The sequence below is a fragment of the Cydia fagiglandana genome, chromosome 3 (assembly GCF_963556715.1).
Source record: "Cydia fagiglandana chromosome 3, ilCydFagi1.1, whole genome shotgun sequence".
In the NCBI taxonomy this organism is placed as follows: Eukaryota; Metazoa; Arthropoda; class Insecta; order Lepidoptera; family Tortricidae; genus Cydia; species Cydia fagiglandana.
Window position 1 is genome coordinate 18289983 of NC_085934.1, and position 12460 is coordinate 18302442.

Sequence of the window (12460 nt, forward strand, 5' to 3'; positions counted from 1 at the left end):
ATCCCGGAAGTTACTAGAAAAAGCCCTCAAGTTTGCTAATTGAATGTATGGCAGCCGTATTGAGATCCAAAAAAGAGCTACGGCTTTTAAAAAACTCCGCTTTCTGAACTCACTGCACCTTAATTACTTATAAATAGCAATATTTCATGTACATACTTACTAGTACTTAGTTGGTAAATAAATGATTTACCCTCCTTTGTGCAATTTACCACTATTGTTAAATTACCTATATTCTTTTCATGAGGATTTCTCTGTTATTTGGAACTATAAATTTTCCTCTCTGTCCAGTTTTTCTAACCCCGAACCGTGTGAATTGTTTATGTTCTCCATTTATAAGGAATCTCTTTATTTGTAAGACGATGTCTCATCTATTTACGCGTAACAGTATATTTCCTACCGACATTTAGGAATTTTAGTCTAGATTTTATTGAAAAAGAAAGCGTAAGTGGTAGGGTATAAAATATTTTTTTATAAAACTAAGACAAAAAGCGACAAAATTTAGATAATACCTACAGAGAATACTTCACCTTTCTATTATAGAGGAAATCTGTACGGTTACCATCAGTTTGTCACTGACATAAACGCCGTCGAGAACGTAATTTACTTTCTATACATCTCGCTCGCACTCGCATATTAGTGCAAACGGGATGTATAGAAAGTAAATTACGTCCTCGACGGCGTTTATGTCAGTGACAAACTGATGGTAACCGTACTGTTGCCACGAGACCTGACCGGCGAATCCATTGCACTTTAGAGGTTTCCAATGTATCCATGCCACGACTGACCAGGTTTCTCTGTATTCCGTTTCGGACAGAGCGCTGTAGTTCGCCTAAGCTTTCGACTCGGTGTTCAATTATACACCTTATTCTCGTGCAGCAAGCTACAAATTGGAATGATCTTAGGAGTTATACTAGGCCGGAATAATTAGGCGCTATATATCTCGCCATCCGCATAACTCTACCCTAACTCCCAAGCATCCACAATCACTCCATCTAAAACTCATTCAAATTTGTAACTTGCTGCATAGGAACAAGGTGTATAATTGAATGGGTTTTCCATAACTATAACATAACTATCCATTGTGGTCAGGTATTTACATAATCTTCCGGAATGGACCCGGTCTTGAGGGTGCGGTGCAAAACATAAGATAGTTGAGCCGAGCGAATAATGGTCCGATTTGAGTTAATGTACTAGAAATATCTACAATTTCCCTTGGCAGATTTCGGTGTTGGTGCCTATTTCAACTCGCAATATTTTCTAGGTGCTGAAAATGGATATGTATACATGTACATGCAAACAAGCTGTTTGGCAGTAGGTGGTAGCGTGTAAAACGCTAGTTAAACCTACATTTCGAGTGAAATTAGCATGGATTCCTGTCATTCTTTGTACTTAATTTAGAAATTATTTTTTAAATTCTAGTATTGCTTTTTGGTCGGTAGTGGATGCTTCCGCATCTATAGATAATGTATTGAATGCCATCCAAATGTGACCTTAAACGTGACGTTCGGATGCCAAATGCAGCTGCATTACTGTTACGGGGTGGTTGTTAACGCCTTTAATAAAGTGCCGCATTACTGCCACGTTATGTTCAATTCCATCACTCATTTTATCAAGGAAATTTACAGATACATACAGCGGCGGACAATCAGCCGTATTCGAACAATGAGATACGTCAAATACTAGATATTGAAACGATATAGATTAGATATGTCAGTGTCAAACAAGTGTCAAAAGTGACGTTTTTGTTTGAAGAAATGTTAATATTGACACTTGTTTACACTGACATATCTAATCCATATCGTTTCAATATCTAGTATTTGACGTATCTCATTGTTCGAATACGGCTGAATGTCGCCGCACCCTTAATACTAACCACACACCAAAAGTCAAAACTCAGTGAGAGTTGGACCAAGAAGAGTCAGCAACGATTTTGATAGCATACGCAGTGCAAGTGTTATTTATAAGTCATAATTTCATAAAAGCTTGAAATAATAACAATTGCACTGCATGTGCTATCAAAATCGTTGCAGACTTATCTTGGTTCTTACTCTAGGTACCTACAACATAATACAGATATTTTAACAACCTACTTTCCCTCGAAAATATCTCAGCAGAAACAATATCCGTACCGTATCTAATTTTTGCGGTTACATTATGGTCGCCAAAATCCGTGTTACGAAGGAAAATATCCCTCGCAACGGTTTGAGATAGCGACAGATTTTCTAAAGTGCAATTAAAAGCTTTGCTTAAACCCTTGTTTGTTGGAAATTCTATCCCTTTAGAAAATGTGCGAGATTTCCGGAATACTCTTCTTGGTATCCATTCGGAACCAGTCTACTTAGGTTTGTTGTTTCCCACAATGGCGCGGTTCCAAGTAGGGATGGAGTTAAACATTCCCTCTGTTATTGATACCGAAACCAATTATCAATAATGTGGTCATTCAAATGTTTGGATAGGTTAGATAGGTATCTAATAAAGTGTTGATATGTTCATTGATCCGTATCTTGATCAATGGAGCCTTTGCCCGGCGCAGTTAGACGGGTTTCCTTTGTTTCCCATAAACTTATTGTTTCGAATTTCGATAGATAGTCAGAAACTGATATCCATAATTAATTATGATTTATGGACATAAACATAATAGTCATGTTTTTAGGGTTCCGTACCCAAAGGGTAAAAACGGGACCCTCTATTACAAAGACTCCGCTGTCCGTCTGTCTGTCTGGCCAGGCTGTAGGTATCTCATGAACCATGGCAGTTGACATTTTCACAGATGATATATTTCTGTTGCTGCTATAACAAGAAATACTAAAAACAGATTATAATAAATATTTAAGTGGGGCTCCCATACAGCAAACGTGATTTTTTGCCGTTTTTTTGGGTAATGTTACGGAACCCTTCGTGCGCGAGTCCGACTTGCACTTGGCTGGTTTTTTTAAGTGTAACGCTAAATAGTTCTGATATGAATGATCTAGCACTAATTATGTCAGTAGGTAGGAGCGAGATGCATAGAAATAAATTTATGTTCACGCTAACGTTTATGTCAGTGCCAAATTGGTGGCATGTAGTTTTATAATATTTATACCTACTACGTTAATATTTAAGGTATTCATAATAAGGGACTGCATGCCTGTATAATAATACCGAATACCTCAGTCAAATACTTGTTATATTTAATATCTAATAAAACCTTTATTTCAATCATTAACCCTTCATATACCTTTGTAAAAAATTTGCTACTAATAACCTTGTTAATAACCTTGAAATTGTAAATTACGGTCTAAATTGTGTGTCATGGATACGGGACAAGGCATACGGAAGGTTAATTATTGCTCATTATTACAAGAGCTCTCCTGCTACCTAACATCACTTTCACTTTTCCTTTTGTCCCTAAGCACACAAGTTTATCACTGCCACATAAAAATAAACGACATTCGGTTTCGGCCAATCACATTACCGCCCTCACTACTAAAACGCTCACAAAACTATCTCAGCAATTGAACGAACTTGTTTTATTTCAATTGCTGGCTGGAGCTATAATTTTTCCACGTACTCCGGATTGTTTTGGAAGTAAGCAAGCAATGGTGAGCTCTGCAATTTGTGGTAAGATCTCGCCGTGATAAATCGGCAACGTGTAGGGAATGATAAGTGAAGACGGGGAGAGTTCATAGGAAATAGAAATGGTGGGAAATAAGTGTTGGTGTAAAATGAGGGTTTGGTTTAGAAGTATCCGGTTAGGTACAACAGTTCAACACAACAGAGTTTCCTTACTGGAAACTTATCGTGTTGCCTATTTTATGATGATGAGAGAAGATAGATCAGAGAAGAAAAGGTATATTAACCTGCAGGTTACCCAATGGAATGTTATACATACCGGCTCTGTTTGAGGGTGTTATGATAAAATACCTATAGGTATTCATGTAGGTAGTAGGTATCTAAATATATGGTATATATGAAGTATTTTACTTTTAATTATGATTTAAAGAGGTTTCACTGGATAAAAAAAAATATTTAAAGAGTAAAGGGGCCCACTGATTAACAGTCCGCCGGATGGCAACGGCCTGTCAGTTGTTCGGAACTGTCCAAATTTTGTTCTAACTGACAGGCCGATACCGTCCGGCGGACTGTTAATCAGTGGGCCCCTTTAGTACGACCTATACCCACCAATCCCTGATGTTATACTAAAACTATTGTTTTGTTAACGTATACATTCACTATAAAGGACTTTTTTATACTTACATAAAAGTAAAAACAGGTAATTTCCGTAGACGGGCCATTGAAAGGGTCACGCCGGCCCTTCCGTTCTCTTAAGATAAAACTTTTTTAACCCAGCTGCCATACAAAAGAGTTTCGAGAACATTTTACACGTCATTATTTATCGGTAACTTTTACAAAGAAAACACTTACGGAAACTTATTTAACGAAAAAACTTAGAAATAAAATATCTGCGATAAACACACAAATAAATGGTATTTCCGGGATTTGACACCGGGACCTTCTGCTTGTTTGGGTTTGATATAACTTTGGATTTACTAACTGGTTATGAAGTAATTCTTAGTGTAAATTTCATTCGACAGCGTGACGAGCGTTCGCGTTTGCATTATGACTGACTATTTTTCTATAGGATTTTGAACAGCGCGCCAAGCGGGACATTTTGGAAACTCAAAATGCCATACAAATTGACGCAAAGTTAGTTAGTTAACGCAAACGCGTACGTTACGTCACCCTATCGAATGAAATTTACACTAAAAATAAGTAAAACACCAAAGCGATAATAGTTAAAAAGCGGGGTAGGTATTTAAATTTGTAGAATTACAATAACCCAGATTAAATTTCATTCAAGCAAAGTCGCACACAATATGTAGTACTTACGTCGAGAAATCTCAGTTCGTTAGGTTAATCTCAATTATGTTTCCAAGCTTTTATTAGGATTAACTACGTAATACACATAACAATCAATCTTTATCCACTTTTCGATGATGTTGTGTGGGCGTAGGCTGTAAACACGATGACAAAGAAATCAATATATAAACATACTCGTAATCAATCAAAAAAAAATATTGTTAAATATTTATGGTTAAAACTAGTTCCTTTGGATTTGTTTGACACACGAAGGAAATATTACGTAAATATTTAAGGTAAATAAGAGAATGTCGAGTAGGTAACACCGCAAGTGCCCAGTTAGGTACCTTTCTTGAGAACAATTGTACGAACCAGTGGGCCTACCGCGAACCACGTTCGACGTGTTGCCTCCCTGTCACACTAGCGTACGAATTTACAAGTGCGACAGAGAGGCAACACGTCGGACGTGGTTCGCGGTAGGCCATCAGGACTCAAATATGCGTCTACTATTTCTGTTGCAACCAAATAATATACATATTAACTCACATTATAGACGGGTCTAACGCGAATTATATTCAATTACCTTTATTTACCGACGAAGGTAATTGAATATAATTCGCGTTAGACCCGTCTATAATGTGAGTTAATATGTATTCAAAACGCGAAAGTTTAAAATAATATACAACCTCCCGCCTCGTAAGTGGGCTTTTACCGAAACAGGCAGCATAACCGTTGTGACTCACTTTGTACATATATTTTCCATTTATTCCCCACGTTATGATGTCACAACTGTGACAGAAATAAAACGCATTGCAACCGTTTCACGCGCGTACTTTTGTTGCTACTTTGCACTGAGTAGTAAATGTATGTGCTTCCACAGTGATTTTTAATTTAAAAATTTAAATGGGGACAGACATTTATAAATAAATTTTTTGGTCTCCGTGAACTACTTATTGCGTGAAAATTGGCATTAGGAAAAAAGATACAAAAAAGTCACTTAGATTTTTTTAAAGTTCTTTTCATCCAAATAAAAATTGGTAGTTGCTAAATGCTAAGTATAATAACTAGCAATTAGATACCTAAACATAACTAATACTCAAATTGCGCAGTTCTTTTCTACGACTTAGTTAGTATTACCTGATTCTTTTATTTAATTTTTAAATTCTTACCCAATGTGCGTCGGGCCTAACATTCGTGTGGTACAACGGTTACGCCACCACACACTTAATGGAATTGATAACATTTCTAACATCATTTTTGTTTCGCGCCTGTTTTTTGTTTGGTGGAAATGGCCTTTGTTGGGAAAACATATAAAAGACCTTTTTATTATAGAAATAGTAGCCATAATATCCAAGTCCATTCTGTTGGGTAATCATTAACCCATGGACTTACCATCTGTGTCGATGTTTTTAGTTCTTTTGTTATTTGAATCTTTTGCTGGCTAGCCATTAGCACGAAGAGTTAAGTAATAATTTTACCGCCTTGTTTACAAATAACTATTGTCTTCCTAGGCCTCGGTAAATCTAGAAATTTATTCTGTCACTGTCCGTAAGTAAAATATACGGCGACCCTGAATAGTCTCGGGGATCGTTTACAACGTCCAAGTGAACGGATGAATGATTTACACAATCCATCTCCCTCCAGATGCTGTCCGTTTACGAATGGATGGAACATAGGAAGGATTAGATCTCTCGCTATCGATGTCACGGATCACTTACGTGTCGACGGGTGAACTAATTTTTTAATGTCATCATCATCATTATTCTTAAGAGCCTAGCTCTTGTCGGTGGATAATCGCCATTCCGTTCTTCTCTCTGCCACTGATTTGAGCTCCTGATACGTCGCTACGTTAATTTTCTCTTTAGCTTGGTCAATAAACAATGTTTAATGTCACTGGTTGCTAATAATGATGTTGCTGTTACAGCTGTAACATCAACATGTACAGCAGAATGAGATACAACATTTTTTGTAAAAAAATGTGTCATTATTTTTTGTACATAGGGACACTTACAAGTTAATCCACCTAGATCCAGAATAATATGCGAACACTCGTGTACTCTTGCATAGTCTCTATTAAGCTAAGATTGGTTAAAATTAGATCGCTTCCTGAAAAAGTGCTGAGTAGTTTATTTAAAACTATCTATATTCCAAACTTATTTTAGATCTGTGTCACAGTTATACTACTCCTGTAGTATATGGCATTACTTTAATAATTATACTCGTAATATACAAAAAAGCGTTCTCATTTCAGATGTGTCTCGTTAAAGATTATTGGGTGCAAATTTAAATCATTAACATGAAATTAGTTTCAGAAATAAACGTGGGTGCTAGCATAATGCCTGTGGCGACAGTCACAAGTAAAGTTCGCACGACGTCTGAGGAATTTTGAGCAAAGAAAGCGGGAGTGTGTAAATGATTCTTCGAACCTCAGTGTGCAAACTGTAGATTTAGGGACATCTATGTGCATTGATTGCGTATTAAGCTGTCAAATAGAAGGCAGAGGACCGACATGCATGGAAATCGCTCTACTGACAAGAGTCTAACACTTAAATGATGATGATGATGTGTATTGACACTCACTTAACTATTAGGTGGGTACGTATTATGTAATGCGGAGTCCGTGGCACGTGGTCAATGGACATATCGATGTGGAAAAGGTCCGAATATCTTTGAACACGACACAATTGTCGGATCACAATGTATTTAGGAAGAGGTCTTTACCTTAAATACCGATATTTAGCTTTGATCTTCGCGTCAAAGTTCTTTTATATGCGGTTCATCAGTTCATCAGTGTATTTAGTTTGTTGAAAGTTTTCGGTAGGTACTTATAGTTATTAATCATTATTTTATACCTATTAATCTTTAACCAGGCCTGACAACTATTATATTATGATTTATACATTGCTGTTTAGACAACGCGTTTGGTGACTGTGGAGGCCGATCCGTGAGCGGCACGACCTCCCACATTTTTGGCAGAGAAAGCTCATGTCACCTGAGGTTCCAGTCCCGGTTTGCTTTCTAAACAAACCATAAACATACCGTCGGTTTAAAAATGTGTTCTTTTGTTACAGAGGGACGAGCGGTATAGACATAGATCTCCGACGTGTGGACATAGATCAGTGTCCTTTGAAGCCTGGTTCGGTGCAACTCAACATCTTCGCCGGCACCGACAAATGCAAGAAGAAGACTACTGAGGTTTGTACTTTCATTTAGTATAGCTACCTGAAATTAAATTAAATGCATTTATTTGTCAGAATATGGTACATTGATGTGATCTTATATTAGAATGAATGCAAGTTCCATCATATTCTACCGTGAAATGCCCCTCCTCCTAATGCAATGCAATGTGTGTTCCTGCAATGATATGTTGCTTTTCGAAGGTCCCAAAAATATGACCACCCTCTTATTTATCAATTCACAAAACCTCCTCCATTTTTCGTTCTTTTCAAACATTTAAACAAACAACAGGCTGTTTCAAAATTTCAAAAAGAGTACATTTAATTATTTAGGCTCATAAACGATTAAGGTTGACCAAACCGGAAGATACTCGTATTAATCAATTTTTTTTACCAAGAAACAACTTTTTCGTATAATAAAACCTTGCATTAAAAAGAAGGAAAAGAAATACAAATTAATGACGTAATCTATTTCAGGAACCGAAATTTGAAGAGTTATTTTAAGCTGCTATCTTATCTTTTACTCGCAATTAAGTAATTGTCAACGAAGTTAAATCTTTAGATAAGAAAATAATGGTAATACCTGCCATCGGATAAATCCGAGAGGCTTATATTGGTGCGATCAAGTTTAAAGTTACTGAAGGTTTATCTTTATGAATTAATGGATAAAGGGGGTGAACTCAAGCTCATACATACGTCGTATATACTTGTCCAGTTTGGAACTACTTATTTATGATATATCATTTGATATTGATCAGTTGTTTTGCGGCAATGGAATGCATCGAGAACAAATCTGTATACATTTGCGATGATATATTCCAACTATTCAAAGTAAACGTGCGTCTTAATTATAGCTTTTTATTTCGATTTTGAACTCAATTGTAGCTGATGGAGGACATTGTTTATAAACTGCTGGCATATCCAATATTTGGTAGGTATTTAATTTAGACCAAGTTTTGCAAAGCGCCAATAACGTCCAAATATCAAATACCAACTTTTTTTCTAAGTAAACCTTCGCAGATATGAAGCGCGTTGTTTCTTTCGCTACGGTACCTTCGATTCCTAGGAAAAGTAAACACAATTTATAAGAATCAAATACAATAGAAATACTTTATCCTTACCTGAGACTATGTATAATATAAAATTCCGTTACACATCAAAGCTCTACATCAGCCGACTGATCGAAGAACTGTCTCCGGGGAAACTTTAAGCATATTTCCTCGTTATTGTTTGAGTACGCCCTGAGCATTGACAAATAACTCAAATCCCTGCGGAAAGTCACTCCCAACCCTTATTCTGTCCATTGTGTGACACAGAGGTAAATCAGAGAGAATTTTTTACTTACAAGACTTTTTGGGTTGCGTAACAATAACAACTAAAGCTTGTTCAAAAAATATTAAAGTAAAAGTGACATTCCATTTCCAACTGCAGCTGCAATACTGTTCATTTTACTATGGAAACGCGTCGCTGTCACTGTCAATTTCCATAGTAAAATGAACAGTATTGCAGCTGCAGTTGGAAATGGAATGTCACTCTAAGTCTCCGATGTTACTCGACAGTTCTATTTCACTATTGGTAGTTCAAGCACTCATTGTCATTAAATGACTTGACAATGTACGATTTAAAATCCGTAAAGTTTAGTATTATTAAAGTTGACATCCGTAAATTTTTGGACAAAAGTTGACAAACGCTAGTCAATGCTTACCTAAGGGGCACTTGCACCATCCAACAAACCCGGGGTTAACCGGTTAAACCTGGAGTTACCAAGGTTCCCAGTACAATTTGACACTGGGTTGACGGATTAACCGGTTAACCCCGGGCTAGTGGGATGGTGCAAGTGGCGCTAAGTGTTGTAAAAATACCACTCGCTTGGTTACGGTAAATAAGTACCTGTAGACTGCATCCTAGGCTAATGCGTTTAGCATCGATAATGAGTTATGAGTTAGAAAAAGGACGGGAAGCTTCAGGACATTAGAATTCATTCACATCATTAACTTTTTTAAACATGAAAGAAATGATCTAGTTAATGTACAACAGTATTGTAGAAGTAAAATCAAGCTGATTTTTTTAGATATTTGATTTATAACCTTTATAACTTACTTCGTTCGTATGACTCGTAATAAAATAAAATAAAAACTCCGCACATAATAAAATTGGTTATATCCAGCTAAAACACCAGCGTGAAATACTACGCTTTATGAGCAAGTATGATGAAAATATATTTCCTTTAGCAATAGAAGACCTCTCCAGAGGAAATGAGTAGGTACCTTAAGTCAACAATAGTAGACTTAAGGTACCTACTCATTTCCTCTGGAGGACACAATCACTTCCACCCTGTATACTGTAGTTGCTTTGAAATTGAGTCTTCATTTGTGCTTAGTTCACAGTCCCTATAGATTGCGTGCCAAACACGAAGCTGGATTTACAAGTTTAATCGGAAACACGTGCGACTAGTGGCGGTTATTAGCCTCGAGTCTTATGAGTCTACTAGTAATATGTTACTAGTAGACTCATACGACTCGATAATATTATGAGGAACTCGGTTTGATTTTGCAAGGCTGAGATTAAACAAACGAAGTCGAGATTGAAGTTATTTCTTGAGATCTTTGAAGATTTTAAGACACGTAGTCAAAAGGACTCGACTTGTATCTATTACAAAGACTCAACCATCACTGTCATCTTAAAGATATCAATTAACTTTCGCGTTCTGAACACATTTGATAAAATTTTCTATTGAAAATAATAAATAGGTAATTCGCAAAACATCTATGAAAATATATTATGTAGTATCGATTCAGAAACGTAAATATATGGTCTTTATTTGCGTATTAAACATTTTTGCAATATTTTTCACATAGATTGGATACGGTGACAGCTGTAATGTCCAAATAATAGGTACATCTCCAAAATATGCAAAATCTGGGGGCACAGTAGTACCCCCGCCAAAACACTACCTACCTTATCTCGATGTGTTTTGTCGTTTTTAGGGTTCCGTACCCAAAGGGTAAAACGGGACCCTATTACTAAGACTTCGCTGTCCGTCCGTCCGTCTGTCACCAGGCTGTATCTCACGAACCGTGATAGCTAGACAGTTGAAATTTTCACAGATGATGTATTTCTGTTGCCGTTATAACAACAAATACTAAAAACAGAATAAAATAAAGATTTAAATGGGCCTCCCATACAATAAACGTGATTTTTGACCAAAGTTAAGCAACGTCGGGAGTGGTCAGTACTTGGATGGGTGACCGTTTTTTTTTGCTTTTTTTTGTTTTTTTTTTTTTGCATTATGGTACGGACCCTTCGTGCGCGAGTCCGAATCGCACTTGCCCGGTTTTTTGAACATGTAATTTGACTAAGGTGTAGAGTTTGTGAAGTTAGGGCTTGTATACTCGTAGTTATGGAGTGAAGAGTGAGAAAAACTTGGTTCTACATGACGCGAGCCACATAGTTTCGTCTTGGCAACATCTTACATGAAAATGTTTTTGGTAGGATTGTATTAAGTCGACAGTTAATTAGTTATTCAAGCTATGGGAAAAACACTATAAATTATGTAATAAAAACAGCGCTACTGGAAAGATGAAAAATAATTGCGTTGAGTCTGTAAGGTCGAGGACTGTAAGTAACCGAATCGCTGCCAACACTATTGGCAAACCATTTAATTGGTTAAGGCATAGTGTTGACTGAAAAGGCAGTTAATATTAGCAGAAAGCCCTGATAATCAGATTAAATTGGATTTACGAAAGATAAGTATCGGAAGGATGATTAACCGTAGCTTGCGGATTTAATCCAAGTTTCTTGAGACTTATACATGGAATTATTATTTGATGTATGATAGAGATATTGGAGATAGTAGAGGCCTATATAATACTTGAGAAGTCATTTATTGGAATGTGCGAATGTCAAATTTATTAGCAACATTTATATAGCTACAAAAATGTATACCGGGACAGCAGCCTGTAACAGGAGCAATAAATTAAACTGTAGGCTGTACTCCTGAAACCGGCCAACATTTATTCAGCTACTTTTAAAAATAACTAGTGTTTTGAGTTTCAGTACACTTTAAAGTTTATTCTAAGACGCAATGTATTACGAATTTTATTATGTTTGAAGCGTGACAAGTTACGTCATGGTAACATTTTATTTCTAACCGCAGCTGCACTACCGGTACTGAACGAGTCGCTGTCATTGTCAATTTCCATAGTAAAATGAACAGTAATGCAGCTGTCATTGAAAATGGACTGTCACCTTCAATCACAATGATGTTAGTGTACATTGAATGCAATATTTATTATGTATAAAAAATAGGAAGTCTAAAGGATTCATAATTTTTTAAGGGTGGTAAACAAAAGTTTATTTTTGAGTTTATTACTTTATCGTTTGAGGAGTAAGTACAATATATGTTTTAAATATTTGCTCGTGTTGCACAGGCCACACCCGGTATA

At 36.5% G+C, this 12460-nt stretch overlaps 1 protein-coding gene across 1 annotated transcript in view; it reads left to right on the forward strand.

The window, feature by feature from the left end:
• Positions 1-12460, forward strand: part of LOC134680305 (metabotropic glycine receptor) — a 185437-nt gene that overhangs the window by 127478 nt on the left and 45499 nt on the right. The window contains exon 4 of the mRNA XM_063539414.1: positions 7911-8034. Within this exon, the coding sequence (XP_063395484.1) occupies positions 7911-8034 (124 nt within the window). The remainder of the gene's footprint in view (positions 1-7910; positions 8035-12460) is intronic.